A 26,838-nucleotide genomic window follows, 5' to 3' on the forward strand; every position below is an offset into this window, starting at 1 on the left:
ACCTAACTGCCTTGACCCATGACTTTCAGGATACCATGCGAGAAAAGTGCGACTTGAGTTTCACACGATTGATGTTTCTGAAACTTCAGTTGTTTGGCAGTGATATCATTCTGTTCGAGATACCTCATTATGTTTGTGCTCAGAACATGTTCTAAGATTCTACAACAGATGGACGTCAGGGATATTGGGCAGTAACTTTGTGGATCACTTCTGCTACCTTTCTTGTAGAAGTGTGTGATTTATAGTTTCTTCCAACTACTGGGCATAGTTTTCCTTGCCGGCCATGGTGGTCTCGCGGTTCTAGGCGCGCAGTCCGGAACCGTGCGACTGCTACGGTTGCATGTTCGAATCCTGCCTCGGGCATGGATGTGTGTGATGTCTTTAGGTTAGTTAGGTTTAAGTAGTTCTAAGTTCTAGGGGACTGATGACCACAGCTGTTAAGTCCCATAGTGCTCAGAGCCATTTGAACCATAGTTTTCCTTTGTTTGTGGGATCTGTAGTGTGTTGTGGTTAAAATAGTGGGTAACTCAGTGGCAAATTTGGTATAGAATCTGATAGGGAATCCTTCAGGTCCTGGAACCCTTTTCAGTATTAAGGATTTCACTTTGTTTTACACCACTGACACTAATACCTACACTATGTGATCAAAAGTCAAACATTTTCAAAAGTAATCCACAAAAACATATGTTTTTCATATTAGGGGCATTGTGCTGCCACCTACTGCCAGGTAGTCCATATCAGCGACCTCAGTAGTTATTAGACGTCGTGAGAGAGCAGAATGGGGCACTCTGCGGAATTCACAGACTTCGAACATGGTCAGGTGATTGGGTGTCACTTGTGTCATATGTCTGTACGTGAGATTTCCACAATCCTAAACATCACTAGGTCAACTGTTTCTGATGTGATAGTGAAGTGGAAACGTGAAGGGACATGTACAACACAAAAGCGTACAGGCCGACCTCATCTGTTGACTGACAGAGACCGCTGACAGTTGAAGATGGTTGTAATGTTTAATAAGCAGACATCTGTCCTGACAATTGCACAGGAATTCCAAACTGCATGAGGATCCACTACAAGTACTATGACAGTTAGGTGGCTGGTAAGGAAAACTTGGATTTCATGATCGAGCAGCTGCTCATAAGCCACTTATCATGCCGGTCGGTAAATACCAAAAGACACCTCGCGTGGGGTAAGGAGTGTAAACATTGGACGATTGAACAGTGAAAAAGTTGTGTGGACTGACGAATCATGGTACACGATGTGGCGATCCGTTGGCACAGTGTGGGTATGGCGAATGTCAAATGCCAGCGTTTGTAGTACCAACAGTAAAATTCGGAGGTGGTGGTGTTGTGGTGCGGTCGTGTCTTTCATGGAGGGGGCTTACACCTTTCGTTGTTAAGCGTGGCGCTATCACAGCACAGGCCTACATTGATGTTTTAAGCACCTTCTTGCTTCCCACTGTTGAAAAGCAATTCGGGGATGGTGATTACATCTTTCAACACGATCAAGCATCTGTTCATAATGCATGGCCTGTGGTGGAGTGGTTACATGACAATAACATCCCTGTAATCGACCAGCCTGCACAGAGTCCTGACATGAATCCTATTGAAAACCTTTGGGATGTTTTGGAACGCCGACTTCGTGCCAGACCTCACCGACCGACATCGATACCTCTCCTCAGTGCAGCACCCCACGAAGAATGGGGGTCCATTCCCCAAGAAACATTACAGTACCTGATTGAACACCATATTGAATTCCAGCATTACTGCTGGAGGGCACCATGAACTTATCAGTCATTTTCAGCCAGGTGTCCAGATACTTTTGATCACATAGTGTATATCACTCATCTGTGCTGTGATGTGAAAATTAAATTTGGGCAATACTCCTGGATATTGTCCTGTAAACGAACGTTTGAGAATGGAATTCACCATTTCCACTTTTGGTTTTGTTATGCTCAGTTGCAATTTCTTTCTCACCCATGAGTGTCTGGACACTTAACGTTGGAATCTATTAACAGGCTTTACATATGACAAAAGTTTCTTTGAAATTTTGAGAGATCTGTCAATAATATCTTGTTATGCTAGTCATTGAAGGTTTCATACATTGCTGTATTGAGAGGCAAATGCTTTTCATTCAGCATCCCTCTGTCTATAAGCTTGTGCTTTCTTTTACACCTATTATACAGTAGTCTTTTTCCTTACGAAATCCTATACATTGACTTTGTACCAGGGAGGCTTCCTGTCATCATGAACTGTTCCCCTGTTGTTGTTGTGGTGGTCTTCAGTCCTGACACTGGTTTGATGCAACTCTCCATGCTAATCTATCCTGTGCAAGCTTCTTAATCTCTCAGTACCTACTGCAGACTACATCCTTCTGAATCTGCCTAGTGTATTCATCTCTTGATCTCCCTTTATGATTTTTACCCTCCACGCTGCCCTCCAGTACTAAATTGGTGATCCCTGATGCCTCAGAACATGTCCTACCAACCGATCCTTTCTTCTAGTCAAGTTGTGCCACAAGCTCCTCTTTTCCCCAATTTTATTCAATACCTCCTCATTAGTTATGTGATCTACCTATCTAATCTTTCAGCATTCTTCTGTAGCACCACATTTCGAAAGCTTCTATTCTCTTCTTGTCTAAACTATTTATCATCCACGTTTCACTTCCATACATGGCTACACTCCATACAAATACTTTCAAAAACGACTTCCTGACATTTAAATCTATACTCAATGTTAACAAATTTTTCTTCTTCAGTAAAGCTTTCCTTGCCATTGCCAGTCCACATTTTATATCCTCTCTACTACGACCATCATCAGTTATTTTGCTCCCCAAATAGCAAAACTACTTTACTACTTTGAGTGTCTCATTTCCTAATTTAATTCCCTCAGCATCACCCGACTTAATTTGACTACATTCCATTATCCTCATTTTGCTTTTGTTGATGTTCATCTCATACCCTCCTTTCAAGACACTGTCCATTTCGTTCAGCTGCTCTTCCAAGTCCTTTGCTGTCTCTGACAGAATTACAATGTCATCGGCGAACCTCATAGTTTTTATTTCTTCTCCACGGGTTTTAATACCTTCTCCGAATTTTTCTTTTGTTTCCTTTACTGCTTGCTCAATATACAGATTGAATAACATCGGGGATAGGCTACTACCCTGCCTCACTCCCTTCCCAACCACTGCTTCTCTTTCATACCCCTCTACTCGTATGACTGCCATCTGCTTTCTATACAAATTATAAATAGCCTTTCGCTCCCTGTATTCTATCTCTGCCACCTTAAGAATTTGAAAGAGAGTATTCCAGTCAACATTGTCAAAAGCTTTCTCTAAGTCTACAAATGCTAGAAACGTAGGTTTGACTTTCCTTAATCTTTCTTCTAACATTTCTATGGAATCCAGACTGATCTTCCCCGATGTCGGCTTCTACAAATTCTTCCATTCGTCTATAAAGAATTTGCGTTAGTATTTTGCAGCTGTGACTTATTAAACAGATAGTTCGGTAATTTTCACATCTGTTAACACCTGCTTTCTATGGGATTGGAATTATTATATTCTTCTTGAAGTCTGAGGGAATTTCGCCTATCTCATATATCGTGATCACCAGATGGTAGAGTTTTGTCACTACTGGCTCTCCCAAGGCTGTCAGTAGATCTAATGGAATGTTGTCTACTCCCGGGCCCTTGTTTCCACTCAGGTCTTTCAGTGATCTGTCAAACTCTTCATGCAGTATCATATCTCCCATTTCATCTTCATCTACATCCTCTTCCATTTCCATAATTTTGTCCTCAAGAACATCGCCCCTGTATAGAGCCTCTGTATAGTCCTTCCACTTTTCTATTTTCCCTTCTTTGCTTAGAACTGGGTTTCCATCTGAGCTCTTGATATTCATGCAAGTGGTTCTCTTTTCTGGAAAGGTCTCTTTTAATTTTCCTGTAGGCAGTATCTATCTTACCCCTGGCAAGATAAGCCTTTACATCCTTACATTTGTCCTCTAGCCATCCCTGCTCAGCCATTTTACACTTCCTGACGATCTCATTTTTGAGACGTTTGTATTCCTTTTTGCCTGCTTCACTTACTGCATTTTTGTATTTTCTCCTTTCATCAATTAAATTCAGTATCTCTTCTGTTACCCAAGGATTTCTACTAGCCCTCGTCTTTTTACCTACTTGATCCTCTGCTGCCTTCACTATTTCATTCCTCAAAGCTACCCATTCTTCTTCTACTGTATTTCTTTCCCCCATTCCTGTCAATTGTTACCTTATGCTCTCCCTGAAACTCTGCACAATCTCTGGTTCTTTCAGTTTATGCAGGTCCAATTTCCTTAAAATCCCACTTCTTTGCAGTTTCTTCAGTTTTTATCTACAGTTCATAACCAATAGATTGTGGTCAGAGTCCACATCTGCCCCTGGAAATGTCTTACAATTCAAAACCTGGATCCTAAATCTCTGTCTTACCATTATATAATCTATCTGAAACCTGTCAGTATCTCCAGGCTTCTTCCATGTATACAGCCTTCTTTTATGATTCTTGAACCAACTGTTAGCTATGCTCTGTGCAAAATTCTACTAGGCGGCTTCCTCTTCCATTTCTTAGCCCCAATCCATATTCATCTACTACGTTTCCTTCTCTTCCTTCTCCTACTGTCAAATTCCAGTCATCCATGACTATTAAATTTTTGTCTCCCTTCGCTACCTGAATAATTTCTTTTATTTCATCATACATTTCATCAATTTCTTCATCATCTGCCGAGCTAGTTGTCATATAAACTTGTACTACTGTAGTAGGCATGGGCTTCGTGTTTATCTTGGCCACAATAATTCGTTCACTGTGCTGTTTGTAGTAGCTTACCCGCACTCCTATTTTTTTATTCATTATTAAACCTACTCCGGCATTACCCCTATTTGATATTGTATTTATAACCCTGTATTCACCTGACCAAAAGTCTTGTTCCTCCTGCCACCGAACTTCACTAATACCCACTATATCTAACTTTAACCTATTCATTTCCCTTTTTAAATTTTCTAACCTACCTGCCCGATTAAGGGATCAGACATTCCACGCTCTGTTCCGTAAAACACGTTTTCTTTCTCCTGATAACGACATTCTCCTGAGCAGTCCCCGCCCCGAGATACGAAACGTTTTACCCAAGAGGACGCCATCATCATTTAATCATACAGTAAAGCTGCATGTCCTCGAGAAAAATTACGGCTGTAGTTTCCCTTTGCTTTCAGCCATTCGCAGTACCAGAACAGCAAGGCGGTTTTGGTTAGAGTTACAGTGCCAGATCAGTTAATCATCCAGACTGTTGCCCCTGCAACTACTGAAAAGGCTGCTGCCCCTCTTGAGGAACCATAAGTTTGTCTGGCGTCTCAACAGATACCCCTCCGTTGTGGTTGCACCTACGGTATGGCTACCTATTTTGTTGAGGCACGCAAGCCTCCCCACCAATGGCAAGGTCCTTGGTTTATGGGGGAGGGGGGGGGGGGGGGCGGCTTTTCCCTATTGTACACACATGTTAAGTGCTTGCTCGACTATTCTACAATGCCTCAGCCAAAATTCTTCTATGTGCTCCTGCCAAGAGTTAAGTGTTTCATGTTCTTTATTGAGATTTCATGCTACTGCCTCTTTATCTACTTTTATAAAAATGTAAATCCTTCTACTTATTTTAGCTCCCCTTGTGCTGTGTTAATCATTGTTGTTATTGCCCCAAATAGACCATGTCTATTTGTTACTGTTAGAAGAGTCAGCTTCAGAATTATCTGTTCTAGGTAGTCTTTAGAGAAGTGATTCACTGATGTTCCACATGACATCCTGGCACTCTCACCTCTTACAAAACGTTGTTTTCCCAGTTGATTATTGGATAGTTAATGCCTCCTCTGGCGATATTATTAATGGGGGTTTATGTACCAGCAACAGAGATTTTCTTTAAAGTTTTTTGGGATGGGGGGGGGGGGGGGGGGGTGGTGGTGGTTGACTATGGCAGTCAGTAGAAGGACCCAGTTAAAAGTTTCTGCTCACTCATGATATTGAGTGTTACCCAGACAGCCAGACAGGCTCACATGCAGTTTCAGTCTCTGTCTTGTTGGCTTTGAGTTGCTCGTTTGACAAATACACCCACTCCATTTCCCATTAGCCTATCCTGTTGGTACACACTTGAATTACCCCAAAAACTGTACTGCTACTCGTTTTGAGATTTAACCAGCTTTCTGTATTTAGCATTATGGGAGCCAACTGCTTTTTAGGAGCATGTTGCCGTTTTAGTTAATCGCTAGGTCTTAAATACTCTCTCCTGTGGGTGCATTTCTTTGAATTTTACATCAATACTCAAGGGTCTCCTACAGCAGTCATCTGGACTGGGTGGAGAGTCTCCTAGTCTAAAAAAAAGCCCTCATATGCACCCCATAGGCACAGTCAGCTACCTAGGTAACAAACACTGATGTGTAGCGCACATATGACCCATTTAGGGGGGCACTACAGTTCCATTCAACTCACTTGAAAATTTTTACAAAGCCTGAGAGTTGAACCCGAGTATACTACTTACTAGGCAGGTATGTTAGCAACTAAGCTACCTCGGCACAGCAGTTCACACTACTGCACGGATTACTGTGGCATGCCTCCCTCCTAAGTCCAAATTCTGTCACCCCAGTCTACTTTAAATTCCACCTTACACATGAACAGAATTGCCAAGGATCTCCAAGTTCTGGAATTTTACCTCAGAATTTTTCATAAATGGGGAATCCAGCCTCAAACCCGGGAGCAGGTACTTCACAAATGAAATAACAGTTTCAGAAACTCTGACCAGTGAAAATTTGTACCAGGGTGGGGAATCGAACACGGATCTCCTGCTTTCTAGGTAGAACGTGGAGAGCCTCGCCAATTGTGTTCATGTGTAAGGCGTAATTTAAAGGAACTGGGGCAGCCGTGAGAACTTGTGTCGAGGAGGAAGGTGTGCCAGTGTAATCTGTGCAGTTATGCAAACCATTGTGCCCATGTGGCTTAGGGCTAATGCACCTGCCTAGTAATCTGGAGACCTGAGTTCAATTCCCAGCCTTGGTACAAATATTCAATTGATGCTGCAGTATGTAAACCTAAAATAGATAAAATCATACCTGTGTGAGACCAGTAGTCTCTGAAAATGTGTCATTTCAAGTCTCATCTTCTCCGCCTTGTCTGCCATCACTAGAATGATCAAGTATGACTGTGGACCCAAACAATAGGCATTGTTCGTCCCAACATGCAATCCATTAACGGCTATCAGAACAGCCCCATCAGCATTTGGAATGAGGCCCCCCAGGCATAAACACTGACTGCACTTAATGCTCTGTTTTATCCCTTTTTGTCATTTCCCAAAGGTGTACCAATATTATTTTAAAATTTAATGTTGTTTTTTTTTCGACAGCAGTGTTTGGATGCCGTCCTAATTGTGTTACATATCAAATTTCCCTTTATTTACCTCGCATTCAAATATAAGACATCCAAGACAGTTATTCCTTGATATGTTCTCAAGTCAGGTATCATTTAAGCATTTTTGATTTCATAATAGCTATTATCTTCAAAGATTCACTTTGGTTTTTCTTCTTTGAAACATCGGTGTTTTATGTGCTGTGTTATGAAACAAAAGTATGCTGTTCTTTTAAGTTTTCTTGGAAGGAGACTATGATCTGCTTGTTATTGGCAGATAGTATTGATTTATTTCTTTTGTGATTGAGTGTAATTGCAATTCCGATGCAGTGCCCTCTAATATCCATTGTAGTTTATGGTGATTTTAATGTCTTCTTATCAATAACATTCTCAGATGTTAAGTTTTTTTTATAAGCAACATTGTAGTTGGTAACAAAATTAAAATCTTTCTAATCTTAAGGAAGAGCTGATAGTGGATTTTTTGTGGAATACATTCTGATTAAACACTGGAAAGACTCACTGTATGCTTTTCTGAACCTCTAAGAAGCTTACATACAGTTTACATGTAAAATATGTGGGTACAAAGATAAGCTCATGGTATTACAAGTTGATGACAGATTCTACTGAGAGGGGTATTCCACAGTATAGAAATGTCTTAACAAATTTTTATTGGCAATGCCACATTTGGATAAAGGAAAGAGTATCATGCTTATTTTACTTTCATTTCATAATGACTTATGATATTATAATTTCTGAATCTAAGTTAAAGTATTTTGAGTCCAAGAGCATGTAAGTGGTATGTAATACTTGATTTTTCACATATCGTAAGTGTGGTAATACAATCAGAAGTAGTTAACACTATGAACTTTCACTTAGATACTGCAGCTTAGGACTGATTGTATGGACTTTGCATTTGTCATTTTATATTTATAACAATTATTTTAGTAGTATGTAAATGAAAATATGTAAATATATTGAGACTTACCAAACGAGAAAGTGCTGGTAGATATATTTTTTCCTACGTGGAATGTCTCCCTCTATTATATTCATATCAAAAATATGTAAAAAGTAATTTAAATTTTTTTATGCATTTCACATCCTTCACTTGAGATTAGTGGAATGAACATATCATACTAATTCATATGTGAAACATGAAGTTTTTTCACTTAATCTGTTTCACATTCACAAGGAGCACCTGTCTGTGGGCCTATGTCATTTATTCTACATTTAATTATATTTATTGTTTGAAATTAGAACTTTGTTTTTATGGCTACAAACATAGTAATCATTGAATACAACGTGTCTGATTAAATTGTTGCCTTTCTTGTGTGAACCACTGAATATTGGAAATAGCATTCACTTATAGATAATCATTACATAATCTGGTATAATTTCCTGCAATAGAGGTCTTCTATTACAAAATGAAGTGTAGTAATTAGGAGCAATTTTATGTCCATCATTGAAGTTGCCTGTAATCATGGCTTTTTTCCCTTTCTTTTTGATCATGATGATATTCTCTTGTTTTCCAGCTCATGGGTATTATATACCAAAGTATTGGTCTAAGCTGAACATTTTCAGGTTCCAATGCAATATTGTCTATTCTTAGCCCTTATTCTCTGTTTCCTGAATGCCTCTTCACTGGCATCAATCTGGCTTGGTGTTTAATATGTTTTCTGGTACATTTGCTTTTTGCCTTTGTTCGCATGCTTAAGGATGTCATCATTTCATTTCAGCACTTCTTGTATGTCATTTTCGGTGTATGCATAGTGACCTGGGGCTCGGTTCATGTTGTAATCAAGAGGTCGAGCAAAGTGTGAGGGTGAGTGGTTTGATGCACACCACGAGATGTCAATGATACAGTGTTATCTGTAATTACAATTATCAGTCAGACAAGTTTACAAAGCTAAAGCATCTTCAAAGCTGCAGCAGAGGTGGGGTGCAGTTTTACGTGCTGTGGAGGAATGCTGATGTCTCGACATGACGTCCCTGCCGCAGGTCAGAGACTCGGCTGCGTGCGGTGCTTGCAACAGTAGCAGGCAAGGCAGGTATGTCCTGCCGGGTGTACTGCAGTTACCCAGATCAGATACCACCTCAGCACTCTTGAAGGTGCAGTCTGCTGCCTGTGGACAAAAATGCTGGTTGCGTGGAGTGGCTCCAGTCACCACTATGGGATTGACTGAAACTGCAGCATTCTCGCGAATCAGCAAGGAGGCTGTGGGAAGCACTTTTCCCATTCGATGCATTAATGGTGGCTTGCAGATCATCTGCAATGATCCAGTAGTGGAGGAGGGCTGGCCACTCACCAGTCTTGTCATCTGCAGTGACCAAGTAGGCAGCAGTGCCAGATCATGGCTGTTGTGTGCATCATGTTTGGCTGCCTCAGTGTTGCAGTCAGCAAGCAGATAGCATGCTGGCCATCATCAAAGTGCTTGTCATGGTTTCACTGAAACTCATTAGAGTGTCATTCTGTCTGATTCGTTGGCACAGACAGAATGGCAGCATGACAGAATGTCTTGTGCTCTGAAGGATGTGCATGAATGTATCTGTCCTAATTTATTGGACCGTTCATTGTTACTTGCCTTGGAGTGGTTATATCAATAACATAGGCCAACGAAAAACTTTTTTTGAAAAACTTTTTTTACTTTGATAGCTGATCTTTATAGATTTTTATGGGCTGAATCCATATCTAGCCTTTAGTATAAAAATCCTATGCTATACGGTAAACGGGGAAATTAATGAAACACTTTGCTACAACATAACCATGGTTTGTGTTTCCAGTAAGCTACTTAAAACAATGATGTGTGTTAATAGAGGTTTCAAATGTCAGCTGGAATTGGTTTGTATTTTATTACTCTTTTTTCTTTGAAGCTTCTTGTGTAGCTTCTTCTATGATGAGTTGCTTGTTGGACTTCTCGATGAAGTGACCAAAAGTAGTCCCCCATCATGTTGGTGTTCCAGCGGCCTTGGTAGCGTTTTTCCACCACTTTAATGCCCTGGTGAAAATGCTCTCCTTGCTCCTCACTAACATCTCCCATATCCTTAGCAAGAATAAGGAAACAAATATTGTGGTTCGTTTTCGTATCAATCTGAATGGGTGATCCCAAGTAATGGTATGGAAAACAACACCTTGAAGTGTGAGAGGATCACCTCCAGATTGAATTACATTCGCCACACATGCGAGTTACATGGGCAGTTGGTGCACTCAGCACCTTGTGTTGTTTGAGAAGGGGCAAAATCACAACTCATCAGACCATACTACATTACTACATCCTTCCAGCCATCTACTGTACAGTATCTGTGTGTCTGGTCCATTGAAGATTTGCAGCTCTGTGTTGCTTTTGTACCTCCCATAATATAGTGGCATTTTTATCGAATTTAGTGTACTTTGTATTAAAATGTTTTTTTTTTTTTTTTTTCTAGTGGCCTTGGTAGAAAACTGTAATGCTATGATTTGCACATCAAGAAAGGATTATGTACGTCCTCTATTTTAAAGTAAATTAATTTTGGAAATCTTGTTAGTAGTCTGATTATAGTTAATTCTGAAATAGTCGCATTGTATTAGCAGTTGTAGTCACATTTTTGCAACAATAATTTTCAGGTGGGTCAAATGTATTCCAAATGAGGAGGAGTGGCCATTATGATAACACTTCAACAAGGTAAGATTTGATATGTCTGTGAAGTGAGAATTAGAATACAAGGGCATCTGGTAAATTTCTGTGTGTAAAATTATTGGAGTATTTGTTTATTTTGGGCTTGAGATATGTAAAAAAGAATAGTGAACAGTATAAATCATTAAGTGAAACACACATAATACCAGTAGCTGTTGTGTTATGTATCCAAGCTTGCTAAAAATCACGTGATCAGAATGATGTAGACTGCCATAAAACATTAAATTATTTAAACACATAGCAAGATATTTAAAGGTAGGTGTCACCACAGAAAAACAAGAAAAGAGAAACACAACTCCCATGTTAAAAGAGGGAAAAACAAACCGATAGCAGCACCTCTAGTGGTATGATCATGAACTAAAAAAGAATAAACATTGCAGATTACATCCCTCCTAGCTTATGTACATTGTAGGTGTTATTGGCTTTTAATTTTCTTATCTCAGTTTTCTGGGCATTCTATTTGTTAGCTAGCATCATAAAAAAAACCACACAAAACAATTTAAACACTTCTACAGCACATTAGAATACAGCGGTGACAAACCTATTATTCTGGAATATTTGTAGTCCAATTTAGCTGCTAAATTTTATTTAGCTACAGTTATTTACACTAAAAGCTTGTTTTGACTTACTGTCAGTTTCAAGTGTTGGGTCTGGAGCTTTTATATGCTGATAGAAATCAATATAAGTGTGTCAGTTTACAAGTCTATTTTTGACGTTTGTATCTGACAGCGGCTGCTCCTGTGATGTTTTCTTGAGCAGCTGCTGTTGGATGCAAACATCAAAAATAGTCTTGCAAACTGACACATATTGATTTCTACCAACCTATAAAAGCTCCAGGACGTTTTGTGCATCATAAGAACTAGACGCAACACTTGAAACTGACAGAACTCGAAACAAGATTGTAGTCTAAATAACTGTCACAAGCTGAATAAAAACTGTATTAGCTAAATTGGACCACAGATATTACTGAGTAATGTCGTACTTTGATGGCTCACAAGCTGCGCGGTCGAGGGGGGGGGGGGGGGGGGGGGGAAGAAAACTATTATTAAGAGAATAATTGGCAGTTAAAGAGGTTCAATTAAGAAATATTATATCACAGTGTTAATTAATGAAGAATTCTAAAATTTGTTTCAACTTTGCTCAGGACTGTAATTTGTGAGTAAATACCCTGGGAAGTTGTACTATTGACCATTAGTTTCTTAAAAAAATGTTCCTCCATCTTAAGATTGTAAGTGCTTCAACACAAAAAGAAGACATCAATACTAAGTACCAAAAGTAGGAAAGGTGGATAAAAACAGTGGAATGAAAACAAAACTTACTTTTTATTTCTCAAGCACACAATAAAAATTTTCTTTTATCTGTCACACAGCTGCATGAGAACTAATTGCCACAGCACAACTAAAGCTTTGTAGTTCATTAACACCAGTTTCACTTCTTGTATTAGCAGCTGTATAATGAACACTTGCCATAGCACACTAGTGCTTGGTAAGCCTAATTTGCTATTAACAACTGTTTCACCTGATTCACTATTGATATTAGCAATTTCACAGGGAACACTTGCGACATGTTTTGGAAACATACCCCTGTTTAGCCTGTGCCTAGTTTTATTCATAGAATCTTCTTCGAAAAAATGATCTTCTCAAACAAAATAATTATCACAGTTCACATCAGTTGACACTTTACAAAACTTTTCCATTTCAGAAGTAACTCTTGAGACTGTTCTGGAAACCTGTAGAAATTCTTGTTGCTAACTTTCTCAGCTGAACCCATGTAATATCCAGATGAAAAGCCAGGGAATTTACATGAGTATTTCAATGTCAGTTGTGTCGAATATAATGAAAAAAAAAAAAAAAAAAAAACATTCTTCATTAAATAAAACTACTACTGACATATCAAAGTTATTTAAATAATCAAACGGAAACCACACAGCTTGTTTGAAAATTGCTACCACAGTAATTTTACATCATAAATGTGTTTTGGAAGTGAACATACCTAATGACAGGGTACAGAAGAGGATTGATCTTCTTACGGTTTTGATCAGTTTTTATAGGAAAATTAGATTATTGTTGAAACATGGCTACACCATATTGACTGTCGAATTTGATGTTTACAATTTCCCATGTGAAATAACAGAACACTGTTTTAGTGTTTATGTTATTCACATTCCAGAGAATAACTAATCTCCTTTTGATGCGAGCACAAACTGAAATGATACATAAGGAGTGGCTGACGTAGGTGACAGTTGCTTAGTGACAGTATTACAGACAGTTTATTAAGTCACTTCAGTTTACTTCAGAAATGTGTTGCCCAATTACATAAGTGACAGTTGCAGTATAAACAGTGCCTACTGAGGATTACTTTGTAATGCATTGAACTGTTCAATTGGAGTTACAGTCTACTGGTGATAAAATCATGGAACGGTGCCATGACCGTATGATCGTTGTTGAATGTATATTTTATGCAATAGGTAAGTAATGTTCTTCAGGGCTTAATGAAACTTATGATGGCATTCACAGTTTCACAGGAACTTTCCAGTATAATGTTTTTGAACTTCATGGATATTCACAGCTACAACAAAATTTAGTGCTGAAAAGAAATATCCTTTCTTTCGCAACACAGTATTGAAAATAAGTTTTAACAATCAACTTTTGGCTTTACAAGTGTGCTTCATTTTCTCACTGAGTGTTTCATATCTTTTTCCTTTCCTCTGTCTGATGACACTACAGGAACTACTCAGTGTGGTTACCACTCATTCTTACACATATTTCAGGCCTTTTCATTCAAGAATCATGAGGTCTTGTGAGCACACTTGACTGCCCTCAGATTTGGTGACATGCTTGGACACACAGTCTTGTAATGTGTCCATGTTGTTGATGAATGTGGAACACAGTAATGCTTTTAAAGGTCCCCATAGCAGAAATCTAAGCGATTGAGGTGAAGTGAATGTGGAGGCCATGCTACTGGACTTTCTTGAGCATTCACTTGTCATCTAAACATTTATGGCTTTTTTCAAGGATAATATTCTCCAGTAGTGCAGATAATTTATAGTAAACAGTACTTGTTAATTTATCTGGAAAGGTGTTTTGTCCTGTGACTGTATCTCTGGGAATTCCTGTCCAAAGTGACCCGATGCCTTTCTTCCGTGGTTTCTCAAAGATTTACATCTGCCCATATGTGATTATTGTCAATATTTATCATCTCAGTGTGTGTGAATCCTGCTCATCCTATGCTGCATCTTAGAATCTGTTGACAAAACTGCAGTCTGACGGAGCCTGACTATTTGTTCACATTGTAAATGATATCGTTCAAATAAATACTTGTGCTGAACTGGGGATGTAAGAGCGGCAGATCCAATTCCTTCCACACCTTTTTCAGAGTCATCTTCTATTCATTACAGATCTTGCGCCTCCATTTCCAGTTTGAGAGCTGTGCAAGGTCTGCTCCAATGCCTTCTCCTTATTGTAAATGATCTTATGTCTGCAAATTGCTGTGACAGTGTGCTGAATTTTTTTAGATGCAATGCAGCATTGTGCATGTCATTCAGTGTACATGATATGTAGGGTACCTGTCGATTAATGCTGTTGGCTATACCATATTGACTGTCGAATACGATGTTTACAATTTCCCATATGAAATAACAGAACTTTGTTTTAGTGTTTATGTTATTCACATTCCAGGGAATAACTAATCATCTTTTGATGTGAGCACAACCTCAGATGATATATAAGGAGTGGCTGATGTAGGTGACAGTTGCTTAGTGACAACTGCAAGACAGTGATCGTGATAAGTAGAAATACTCAACATCAATAAGATAGCAATGACCATCACTGAAAGACAGCTCATTCCAATGAGTACTTTTTGGCATGAGTAAAATGGTCCACACCTCATCAAGTATTTTTATGTATCTGTTCCAAGCTTTATGACTGGTTCTCAAACACAGAAAGTTAGTGTAAAATGTGCACTACAGACTTTACCTTAATGTCAAAGTCCTGTATTTTGATGCTAAAGGATAGCTGTAGAAAAGACTAGGCTAGAATGTAGCTGTAACAATTTTGAAATATTCAAGCACATCTTCTAAGAATAATTTGGGAAACATCCATCACAACACTAGCGTTCACTATTTCATATTGCAGCAGCTCAGTGACCTGTTACATTAGTTAGCCCAGTTCATTTTCAGTGTAGTGTGGTCCAGATGTCCGTATCTTAACTCACATAAGTGATCTGGAAAGGACTGTACAAACCCAAATGCCTGTCTGATTCTGCCATTGAGTGGAAAAGTCACTTTTTGAGACTGAATATACTGTGACAAGCTAAAGTATAGTGATCACATGCTTAATGGTGTGTTGGTTCCATTGCATTCCGACTGGATGAATCTGGTGGCCAAGACACCAATATTAATTCATTGTAATGCTCCTCAAACTCCTGTAGATGATTTGGCCCGATGGTGTGGACAGGTATCCTGCTGGAAGATGCCATTGCCATCAGGAAATACCTCAGGTATGATCGGGGATGTGTGGTCAACATTAATGTTCACATAATTCTGTTCTGTCATGGTGCCTCCGATTACTATCACAGATCTCAAGGAAGCCAAGTTGAATGGTCCTCAAAGCATAATATTGTCCCACCAGTCTGTTCATGGCACAGTACACATTTCAAGCAGACGTTCAGCTATACCGGTGCGTATCTGGATATAACCATTGACTTGGTGTAACAAGAAATGTGATTCATCTGAAGATATGACACCTTTCAACTGATCCATTTTCCAGTTTTGATGATCCTGTGCCATCTGCTATTGTAAGTGATGATGTCATTGTCAGCATGGGAACACATAGGTGTCGCCTGTTGCTGAACTCCTTGATCAACAGTGTGCACTCAACGGTGTGCTCCTAAATACTTGTCTGCACCAGCAATGAATTTTCTCATCAGGTCTGCCACAGATTGCCACCTGTCCTGGTTTACAGTGTGTGGAGACCTCCAACCATCAGGTTCTGTGCTGAGGTGCGAATGTCCAGCACATTGTCGAACACACATGGTTTCACTGTCATTCAGCTACTTTCCATAGATTCTCATGGCAGTAGCAGGTAGCTAGCCAACCAGCTTTGCCATTTTCAAGGTGCTCGTTCCCATGCGATGAACCAAAACGGTCTATGCTTTGTCAAAGTCCCTCATGGTGGTGGATTTTCCCATTTATGACCTGTATAATCATTGGAATGATTGCTCTTTAACTCGCTTCACTTATGCTTTCTTTACTGAGCCACATGCCTGTAGCACCACCATTCGACCACGCGGTGGCTTGTGGCCATAATTTTTTGCCCCTGTATTTAGTAGAATATTACATTCCACAAAATTGACATTAGCAGTACTGTTTCTTAAAGCTGGTCTCCTGTTGTATTCACCAAATGCACTTTACTTCAAACATACAAATGTGACAGGAAGATAACCCTCACCATCCCTCCCTATTACCAAAGTAGTTAATGTTATGTGGTGGTTTGCTTGCATGCAGCAACTATACAGATCCATCATGAGACCAAGTAAAGTTAGACAACAGCAATGGCAAAAATAGATTACAGTACAGATGATCAACAATTTACAATGATTTAGTGATAGTAATGTAGTTCAAAGTTCACTTGTACTGATCCATCTTTCATTACTGGTGCAGTGAACAGTGACTACTGTCACTTGTGTAATGTCCAATTTGCCTCTTCTTGGTGGAGAGTGCAGACGAGTCCTACGACAATGTTCTGATTCTGTCTGATTGTTTTGAGGTATTCCAAGATGAGTGGAACTGTTTGTCTGCTTCTATTAATGTTTGGCGGCTGGATGTGATATAGTCCTTGGCTCTTGAGTCATAAGCAGCTTATTGCTCATCTATGTAGACTGTATACTATATTTTCTGGAGGATACAGGTTCCATTGTTGGATGAGAAATGGGGTGTTGACAAAGATTGTTTCGTGTTTCATAGGGACTACCACCATCCGAATTATAGTAGATACATACTTGCTGCTCCCCCTTGCATTTGCCCCCTGCAGCAGAGGAAAGCTGTACCTAAAACCTGGGTGATGGGTACTTGGTCCAGCTAATCCGCTGCGTCAACATCATATCTCTGTCTGTGGGGTGAGGCGCTATGCCGTCCTCCATCAGGATGTTGTTGGTTTGCTGCATCTGGGTCTCACTGCTTGCGGTGAAGTTGGGGAGAACTGCTGGCTGCAATTGTAATTCCACCAAGACAGCTGGCTGCATCTTAGTCATATGAGTCTGTAAAAGATATGGCCTAGGAGCCCCAGTATATGTGCTTGCACACATTGTGGCTTCATTTGGTTTCTATGCCGTGTTTTGACACCGTTATTAGTTCTGACCCTGTACATTATGTTCAGAAATATATCACCTTGGCTGGTACCCACTATTTCTTTCCATTTTTGTAATGAGTACTTGATCAGTGACTTTGAAAAACTTTATTCTTGGCTGAGTGTGGTTGGTCTCTAGATGAATGAGTGGCTTTAGTATTGACATTAGTGTACAGTGCAGTCTTCCACACAATTTTTCTACTGGTGATTTTGTATCATGTGGAATGCCTCTTTATTGTGAAAGAAAAATCAATAGTGCATTATCCTTATTGTACTGCTGTGTTGGCTTTTGTTATGAGGTTTTTAATATGCTTACAATACTTTCAGTGAGGCCATTTGCTTCAGAGTGAAGTGGTGTGGTTTTGAAATGTGGTATGTCATTTTGCTCACCGAAAAGTTTTATGTCTCATGGTGAAAATTGAATGCTGGGTGGTTGTTGGTAAACCGACGGTGCTGAGGGAAAAGTTGTTGACTGTACTATAGAGGAAGAATGGTGCAGAGTGCCAGATATAGCTTCTACCTCAGCCTTCTTAAATTACACTCACAACCCTGTGGGCATATAATAAACTGAAACTTTAGAAATTGGTAACTGACTGGAGAACGAATGTCAAGGAACATCCTTAATGGTTTCTGTTTGATTCATCATGATTTTCCAGTGGCACTCACAGTGATTTTAAAAGCTTGAGCTAACAAAAATTGCTTAACTTGAATGTTATCACTCTGGTGTCCTGGTCAGGTGCAAACCATATTACCACGTCTTGAATGAATGAATGAATGAATATGCATAACAGTAGTTACATTTCTGGCTCAAAGCAATGAGCTTACAGTACTAAATAGGCCAATTCAGGCTGTTCAGGGTTTATGTAGCTGACCAGGTCATTTTTGATGGTGCCATTTTCCATCTAGTGGGTTTTCTTGTAATAAAATAACTCAGTAAACTACAGATTACCAAAAATTCTAGAGGTCTGGTATTGGGCAAGGTGTTTCGTCTACAAAACAAACACAATATGCAAGGGTTAGATCACAATAAAATAAAAGAATAGTGACAGCATGGTCTGTTACATTATGCACCCGATAGTGAAGCTGATGACATTGCAGGTAAATGCTCCTATTCTTGACTTCTCTGTTTTGTGATGTGCCTGATACGAACGCATAATCCATAAACAAGTCAGGTTCGTCATGAGCAGAACACAGAAGGAATGCCAACAGTGATAACCAGAATATCCAAGTCCACAGGCAGATATTTTCAAATAGCAGCTATGCAAAATTCGAAAGAGGTCGTGCGGTCTGCTATTTAAGACTGAGCTGCAGCTGCTTGCTTGGCCTGTTCTGAGAGAGCAGCTGAACCCAAGTGACTTGCCTCTGATGATTCTCTGTTTTCATAAGCTGTAATGTCTTCATGCTGTTATTGAAGTTGTCTGCTGGTGGGGATATTAAACTGTGGTGGAACAAATGGTGGTTAAGATCCTGTCAGCAGAACTCTTTATGTGGTTTCTCCTGCAGCCTGCTTATTTGTTATTGATTCCATTGTACTGCTCTGTGTAAATAATGTTACACCACTAACTGAATTGGACTGAATCCTTGCAGTTTATGGTCTGCCTAGATATAGATTTTTATTTGTATACATTAAAGTCCCATTTATGAATTGTATTACACCCAGAAAATTGACAGCCATCCCAGGCTAATTATCATTAGTCAAAAACACAAAGGTTTCGAAACAAGGCCTCTCTGTTCCAGTTTTAAGGCTTGTAAAAGTCAACGGGGTACAAGAACAATTCCAAATAATGCTGAGAGTAATAAAGTCTGTTCTGTCACATATATTTCAATTGAGTACACCAGGCAGATAGAAGCCAGATGATGCGAAAGTGACTGGGCTGCATTGGGGCCACAGCTTTATTTACAGAAGCAGACAATGGAGTTTGCCGATTACTTCTGGTACATTAACTAAGTAGAAGTAATTAAATATTGTAAATTTCTTCATTTTGGTACCCAAAAATTATTCAGTTATCAAGTAATGTTTTTCAGTTTTGTAAGACAAATTTACAGATTTCTGCAAACTTATTCCCTCATTTTGGGGCAAATGCTTTCATTTCATTATTACAAGGGCAAGTCACATATAAATGAAACATTTTGAGGTGGTAGCCAGGGAAAGTACAGGGGTTTTTCTGGAAGAAAGCACGGATCTTTGTTGCAAACCTCGGCTTCCATCCAGTACTGTTAGTGAGAGGTGCACCCTGGAAATATGCAACATAGTTTACAGTTTCTTGTGAATGAAGGTTTTACTACTTTTTAAATATGTTGGTTTATCCTCAAACTATGGGAAAAAATGCTTTGTTGTAATTAGTTTGAGAGAGGACATCATCTCTTTGAAACCGTATCAGAGCCCTTGCTTCTGTAAACAGACATGGTAGGACAGAATATTGGGCCTATCATAGAATTTTGGCATTTAACAGTGCTTCAAATCTCTCTTCATCTTCACCTAAAAAGTTGGTGCCTTGATGAGTTGCAATCATTTGCATTTCACATTATGTGGCAAGGGGATAATGCTTTTTTGCAGAAATGATCTTGTCATGAGACTAGGAATAGTCATTACCTCTTTAAATGGAGAGCCAGTATGAAGTTACAAGGGATTTTCGCTGAAAGCTGGTGCTGATTCCTGCTTGGAAAGCCTTGGCCACTGTACTCTGAAGTAGTATACACAACCTGCTAATAATTTCCAAAAGGAGCATGACAACATTAGTGTTGCCTGATACTGTGATCTTCATTAAGATTGAATTGCCTACAAGTCAAAAGGCACTATGTTCACCCATGTCAGAACTTATTTGCTCTGGCATAATAACACCAGGTCTCACACTAAAGCAATAAGCTAACATGCTTTGGGTGCTTTGAAAACACCATTAAAAATTACTTGTCAAGAAAAATGTTGATGCTGTTAATATTAGAAATTAGAAAAATGCTGATGCTGATAATTTAGAAAAATATTATCACAGGTCCATTTAAATTTGAACTACTCTAAAATTTAATCCTTCATTGAATAATTCACCTATTTTTGTTGCAGTAGTGGACCATTATTGAGTCTGTCAGAATTGTGGGGTAGTGAAAGTAGCGGGCATAATCGAAAATCATCAAATATAGAACAACGTCTTGAAGAAGAAGTATATCGTCGACAAGTAAGTCCTCATTTATCAGATAACTGTCATGTGATGTACTTACTACTTTACTTAAGGTATATTACCATGGTGTGCTATCTTCACTTGTATTGTCATTAAATATGAAAGTGACATTTATTAACTTTTATGCCAAAATGTACTAGATTGTACAGAGGAAGAGGGAAGTTACCTACAAGTAGGACAATGCTAGTGCAACATTTTACAAAGTGTTCAGTAATGTTTAACTTCGTACTAGAAGGTAAAAAACAGGGAATAATTGCTGCAGTAGGCAGATATTAGAATATATAAAACAAATGATGAGGTACTATATGTAATAGATATGTAGAGATTAAAGTTTTGGTGCAACATAGAAGCAGATAGAGGACAGTACCAAACTAAAAAAAATATTTGCCACTGCCGTAGTGCCCAGCATTCTTGCCAAATATCCCCCTAGCAGTACTTAAGTACTGCAGAATGTATATATTCTATATTGTCATCACTTTTCTATAATTTGGCTTCTCTTCTTTCATATTAGTACAAAGTCAAGTAAGTAATTTTTACAGTAAATTTTCAGTAAGACAGTGGCTTCCACATTAGTGAAAACTACAAAAAATAATTGCTGAGCAGAGGCTTGTGTAATAACATCCTGTGCTGACTGTGAGGCACCACAGAGGCAATCAGAATTGAGCTCAGATTGGTAACAATAGGTAACTTATTGTTATTTTTGGTTCTCTCTGTCTTTACCTTATTGAAAGTTGAAAACTCTTCAACATGGATGCTTTTTGCTTTTTTGACAAAGCATCAGTAATAGTTATATTGTAGTCATTATGAGAGGATGATACTTGTCTTTCTTTCAGCATTTGTAGACTGAATAATGGTTCTGTTTGTTGTTGTTGTGGTCTTCAGTCCAGAGACTGGTTTGATGCAGCTCTCCATGCTACTCCATCCTGTGCAAGTCTCTTCATCTCCAAATAACTACTGCAACATACATTCTTCTGAATCTGCTTAGTGTATTCATCCCTTGGTCTCCCTTTATGATTTTTACCCTGCATGCTTCCCTCCAATACTAAATTGGTGATCCATTATGCTTCAGAACTTGTCCCGTCAACCAATCCCTTCTTCTAGTCAAGTTGCGCCGCAAATTCCTCTTCTCCCCCGTTCTATTCAGTACCTCCTCATTAGTTATGTGATCTACTCATCTAATCATCAGCATTCTTCTGTAGCACCACATTTTGAAAGCTTCTATTCTCTTCTTGTCTAAACTATTTATCGTCCATTTTTCACTCCCATACATGGCTACACTCCATACAAATACTTTCAGAAAAGATTTCTGGACACTTAAATCTATACTCGATGTTAACAAGCTACTCTCCTGCAGAAACGCTCTCCTTGCCATAGCCAGTCTACATTTTATATCCTCTCTACTTTGACCATCATCAGTTTTTTGCTCCCCAAATACCGAAACTCATTTGCTACTTTAAGTGTCTCATTTCCTTATCTAATTCCCTCAGCATCACCCGATTTAATTCGACTACATTCCATTATCCTCGTTTGGCTTTTGTTGATGTTCATCATATACCCCCTTTCAAGACACTGTCCATTCCATTCAACTCCTTTCCCAAGTCCTTTGCTGTCTCTGACAGAATTACAATGTCATCGGCGAACCTCAAAGTTTTTATTTCTTCTCCATGGACTTTAATACCTACTCCGAACTTTTCTTTTGTTTCCTTTACTGCTTGCTCAATATATATAAGATCAGAGATGTGCTAAAACCTTGTCTCACTCCTGTCTCAACCAATGCTTTCTCTTTGATGCCCCTCAACTTTTATAACTACAATCTGGTTTCTGTACAAGTTGTAAATAGCCGTTTGCTCCTTGTATTTTACACCTGCCATCTTCAGAATTTGAAAGAGAGTATTCCAGTCGGCATTATCAAAAGCCTTTTGTGAGTCTACAGATGCTAGAAATGTAAGTTTGCCTTTCCTTAACCAGCATACTCTCCTATCCTTTGACCACTGAAACTTGCACATTGAATGCAGATGTTGCACGTAAACTAAATGGCCGCTGTTCATCATGTGTGGCACTTATAAAGACTTCCTGAATGTGGAAGAAAAATCTCAATTTTATAATGCTTAAACAATATTCATAGGAAACTTCCTGGCAGATTAAAACTGTGTGCCCGACCGAGACTCGAACTCGGGACCTTTGCCTTTCGCGGGCAAGTGCTCTACCAACTGAGCTACCGAAGCACGACTCACCACCGGTACTCACAGCTTTACTTCTGCCAGTACCTCGTCTCCTACCTTCCAAACTTTACAGAAGCTCTCCTGCGAACCTTGCAGAACTAGCACTCCTGAAAGAAAGGCTATTGCGGAGACGTGGCTTAGCCACAGCCTGGGGGTTGTTTCCAGAATGAGATTTTCACTCTGCAGCGGAGTGTGAGCTGATATGAAACTTCCTGGCAGATTAAAACTGTGTGCCCGACCGAGACTCGAACTCGGGACCTTTGCTTTTCGCGGGCAAGTGCTCTACCAACTGAGCTACCGAAGCACAACTCACGACCGGTACTCACAGCTTTACTTCTGCCAGTACCTCGTCTCCTACCTTCCAAACTTTACAGAAGCTCTCCTGCGAACCTTGCAGAACTAGCACTCCTCAAAGAAAGTTTGGAAGGTAGGAGACGAGGTACTGGCAGAAGTAAAACTGTGAGTACCGGTCGTGAGTCGTGCTTCGGTAGCTCAGTTGGTAGAGCACTTGCCCGCGAAAGGCAAAGGTCCCGAGTTCGAGTCTCGGTCGGGCACACAGTTTTAATCTGCCAGGAAGTTTCATATCAGCGCACACTCCGCTGCAGAGTGGAAATCTCATTCTGAATATTCATAGGATTCAACTATGAAAAATCCCATACATTCCTACAAGAACTACTAGAATTTCGTATGAGAAAATGACTTTTGATAAGTACACTCATAGCAGCCGTGTGTAACTGCAGGGAATTCACTCAGTTTATTGAAGTTATTTCATGAGGAAAATCAAACTACAACATGAGATCAGAATCATACTCAAGTAGCGTTACAGTTGAGTCACCCAGTCAGAAGGTAGCTGGTGCCAAAGTATTCATTGATGGACCGTCAGTGTCCATTATAGTGTGAGGAATTTTTGAGCATAAACTGTTCTAATCTTGAGGCATCAACAAGCTCTTTCATGGAAGTGTTTCTGGAAGGCTTTGCTGTTACTGATATGTTAGCAAGTGAAGCAAATTATCTTTGACGTTCCACCAGACTAATACTGTTACCAGGGAGCTGAACTGCAAGTAAAAAATGAAGAAAGGAGTGGACTCAAATCTGCGACTTCTTGTCTACACTGTATGACATTTACCACTAGACAACGAGCAGATACAATACTGTAACAAATGGAGCAGAAGACAACATTTCCTCCACACAATTCTGCATCCTACAGTGATGCCAGACCTTGCAGATGGCAAGACTAAGAATTCTGAGGGGGGATCTAAGTGAACAACTGACATGTAGCCTCTGTGGTGGCTAGATTAACAACTGACATTTACCCTCTGTGACGGCTAGGTTTTATGTTTAAGACTGTACAGTTGAAAATGGGTGTTAGGTTGAAATTAGCCAATAGTTGTGAATAAGCATCTTATTCAAATAATGTAAATTCTCAGCAGGGCCATGACTTCTTTTAATCAAAATTTGTTAGCTGTGAACCCAAGCATAAGAAAAATAATTCTGAACCGTTCATTATTTAGCACAAGGTACAAATATTAGATGAGGAAACGTCTTTAACACTTTGATTAAAAAGGTACACCAAAAATTCTAATCATTGTTGTAAGTTCTGTCATTAAGCAAACTTCGAATGTGCAACTGTTGAATTTAACGTTTTTTTGATCAGTTAAATATATTACACAGGGCCCCATTATTCTCTTTGCTTGGTGTGAAACTACATGTTTCTAAGTGTTGAAAAAGAATTGTGCCTGGTAACTCAGATTATGAACAAGGATATTTTTTCTGAGCATAGGTCCACACACATTCCATTTACATTTTCCCAGCTCTACAGCTTCACTGTATTAGAAAATTGGACTTTTCTTAGTGAATAGTTATTGTGTGTCCATTGATGTGGACTGTCTATTACTCCACCTCGTTGCCTTCCTTCTGCATTCATTCATGAATATGAAGGCAAATGTTGAGAGTATTAGAGGTAGCTTATTATGTACTTTGTGCAATCTTTTAGAAAAGATTGTGTATTTATCCTAGTTACAGAAATTTTGCCTGTAACCTGATAGTAAATCTGGTCTCTTTGGACATTATTATATTTAACAATGTGATGTTGCTTTTAGCTATTGAGTTATTGTTATTTAAGCTGACATATCTCAGACCTCTTCTATTATTTGATGCTCACCTCCTTCCTGCGAGTCTTCTGCCTAGTCTGTGCATGTGGTCTGTGTGTTCACATTTCTAACCAATTTTGTGATTGTAAAAAGAGTTTTTGCCCATTGATGTGTTTCTACTTGACAGTTATTTGCTTATTTTAATCCTCTTGACTGATTAAAAATTTGTGCCACAGTGGGACCAAACCCATATCTTTGCTCTTTAAAAACAGATGCCTTTTTGTGAAACATCCAACAGATCTTGTGGGTTGATTGTGCTGCGTTCTGAAGGTTCACTTCAGCCCATATATATCTGAATACTGTAAATTTTGTTTTGAAAATTATTTATCTTTTTGTGACTTTATTAAAGCAAAACAGTGTCATTAATATTGTGAACCAAATTATCCGTACTCTTGATAGAAGTGTTGTTCATAAGAGTTACCATGAGGCATCAATACTTTCAAAGCATCATATCCAAGTAGCATACAACATTTATTCAACAGGAGCAAGGAATAATTAACTACTCTGAAGCAAAGAATAAACATCTGTCAATGAACGTATCACTAAACATAAATACTTTGCACACTGTGTTGTGTCACTATAATCGTCATTGCTACATACAATCACTACAAATGTATTCATATGAAAATCTTGAGTTGTAGGCAGCACAACCTAGTTTGTACTCTGGAAGAACTGGTAATAGAAATTTGTCAAACCAGTGATCCTCTCCTAAATTATGTTGCGGATTCCACAACAATAAGGAAGGTTTCTGTGGCTTATCAGTAGACAGAGTGTAAACAATAAAAATAGTGTACAAGACTTGTATTGTAGCCGAAAAATCTTAATATTGTGTCTCCCCCCCCCCCCTCCCCCTCCCGTTTTTTTGTTAAAGAAAAAGGAAAACAGAAGGAAATTTCAGTGCTGTGTTAGCTGTCGGTACCATTCTACCCATTGCTCCCACCAGTTGTACTTTTATTTACTTTTCATTTACCAAATACTTGAGATACATATTTTTGAGGTGAGGATAAGTACAATATTTCTAGATTTGTGTGGGTAGAAATATACTAGTCAGTTTTAGAAACAGCCCCCCTCTTATTTTCATTGTTTATAATTTTAAGGTATTCAAATTTTTTTCTTTTGGGGATGGCATAGCAGACAGGAATGATTCTTTGATTCAGAGCCTCTTTCCTTTTGTATTCTCTGGCTAGAATAATTTATGTAAACTCTTTTCGTATATTAAGTTGTAATTAATATTTTGACTTTTTTTTTTTTACACTGGCGTCACTCTGGATGCCTTAGTAAATTTAATACTGATTGCTTATGAAAAATGATTTGAGCTTCTCAGTAATACCATTTTTCATTTACATCTTCGGAAATTAAGTGTGAAGATTTGATAGTGATAATATATTTTTTGTGACTGAATCCTAGTTGAATTTGGAATGAGCAAGAGCCCAGATGTAATATGTTACTGTCCTTACAAATGCAAATTAAAGGTAACAGTATACTTTTACCAATAGAAATGAGCAGAAGTCATATTTCTTAAGCGATATTTTGTGAGTTTCACCAGATTGTATGATTTATGATCTGAAACTTGTTGATACCTTTGTGTTCTGTGCTGTAAGCACTCTGATGAGTGGTTGTTAGCCTGATAGACGTAATATGTAGTAGCTTTTACTTGCCTATTGTAGTTCATATGCATCTGAACTATTGTCTCTTGATTTTAAAATTGGATAATGTAAACATCCAAACATTACAATTTGCCATATAAAGTTTATGGATATGAAGTGCAATTCAAGTGCAAAATTTGGATTGGGCACAACTCCATTGCTGTCATATTCTCTGTCAAACTCTTTCATAGTAATTTTTGTCGTCGTTCTTGTTGGATCAGTGAGAAA

At 38.9% G+C, this 26,838-nt stretch overlaps 1 protein-coding gene across 11 annotated transcripts in view; it reads left to right on the forward strand.

The window, feature by feature from the left end:
• LOC126268066 (centrobin) overlaps nucleotides 1-26,838 on the forward strand; it is a 245,520-nt gene that overhangs the window by 47,722 nt on the left and 170,960 nt on the right. For 6 of the 11 annotated variants that reach the window (XM_049973525.1, XM_049973505.1, XM_049973514.1 and 3 more), the window contains 2 exons: nucleotides 11,006-11,063; nucleotides 20,478-20,589. In XM_049973525.1, coding sequence (XP_049829482.1) covers nucleotides 11,006-11,063; nucleotides 20,478-20,589 — 170 coding nt within the window. The remainder of the gene's footprint in view (nucleotides 1-11,005; nucleotides 11,064-20,477; nucleotides 20,590-26,838) is intronic. The other 5 variants (XM_049973550.1, XM_049973561.1, XM_049973541.1 and 2 more) reach the window with 1 other exon arrangement.

The sequence above is a fragment of the Schistocerca gregaria genome, chromosome 1 (assembly GCF_023897955.1).
Source record: "Schistocerca gregaria isolate iqSchGreg1 chromosome 1, iqSchGreg1.2, whole genome shotgun sequence".
In the NCBI taxonomy this organism is placed as follows: Eukaryota; Metazoa; Arthropoda; class Insecta; order Orthoptera; family Acrididae; genus Schistocerca; species Schistocerca gregaria.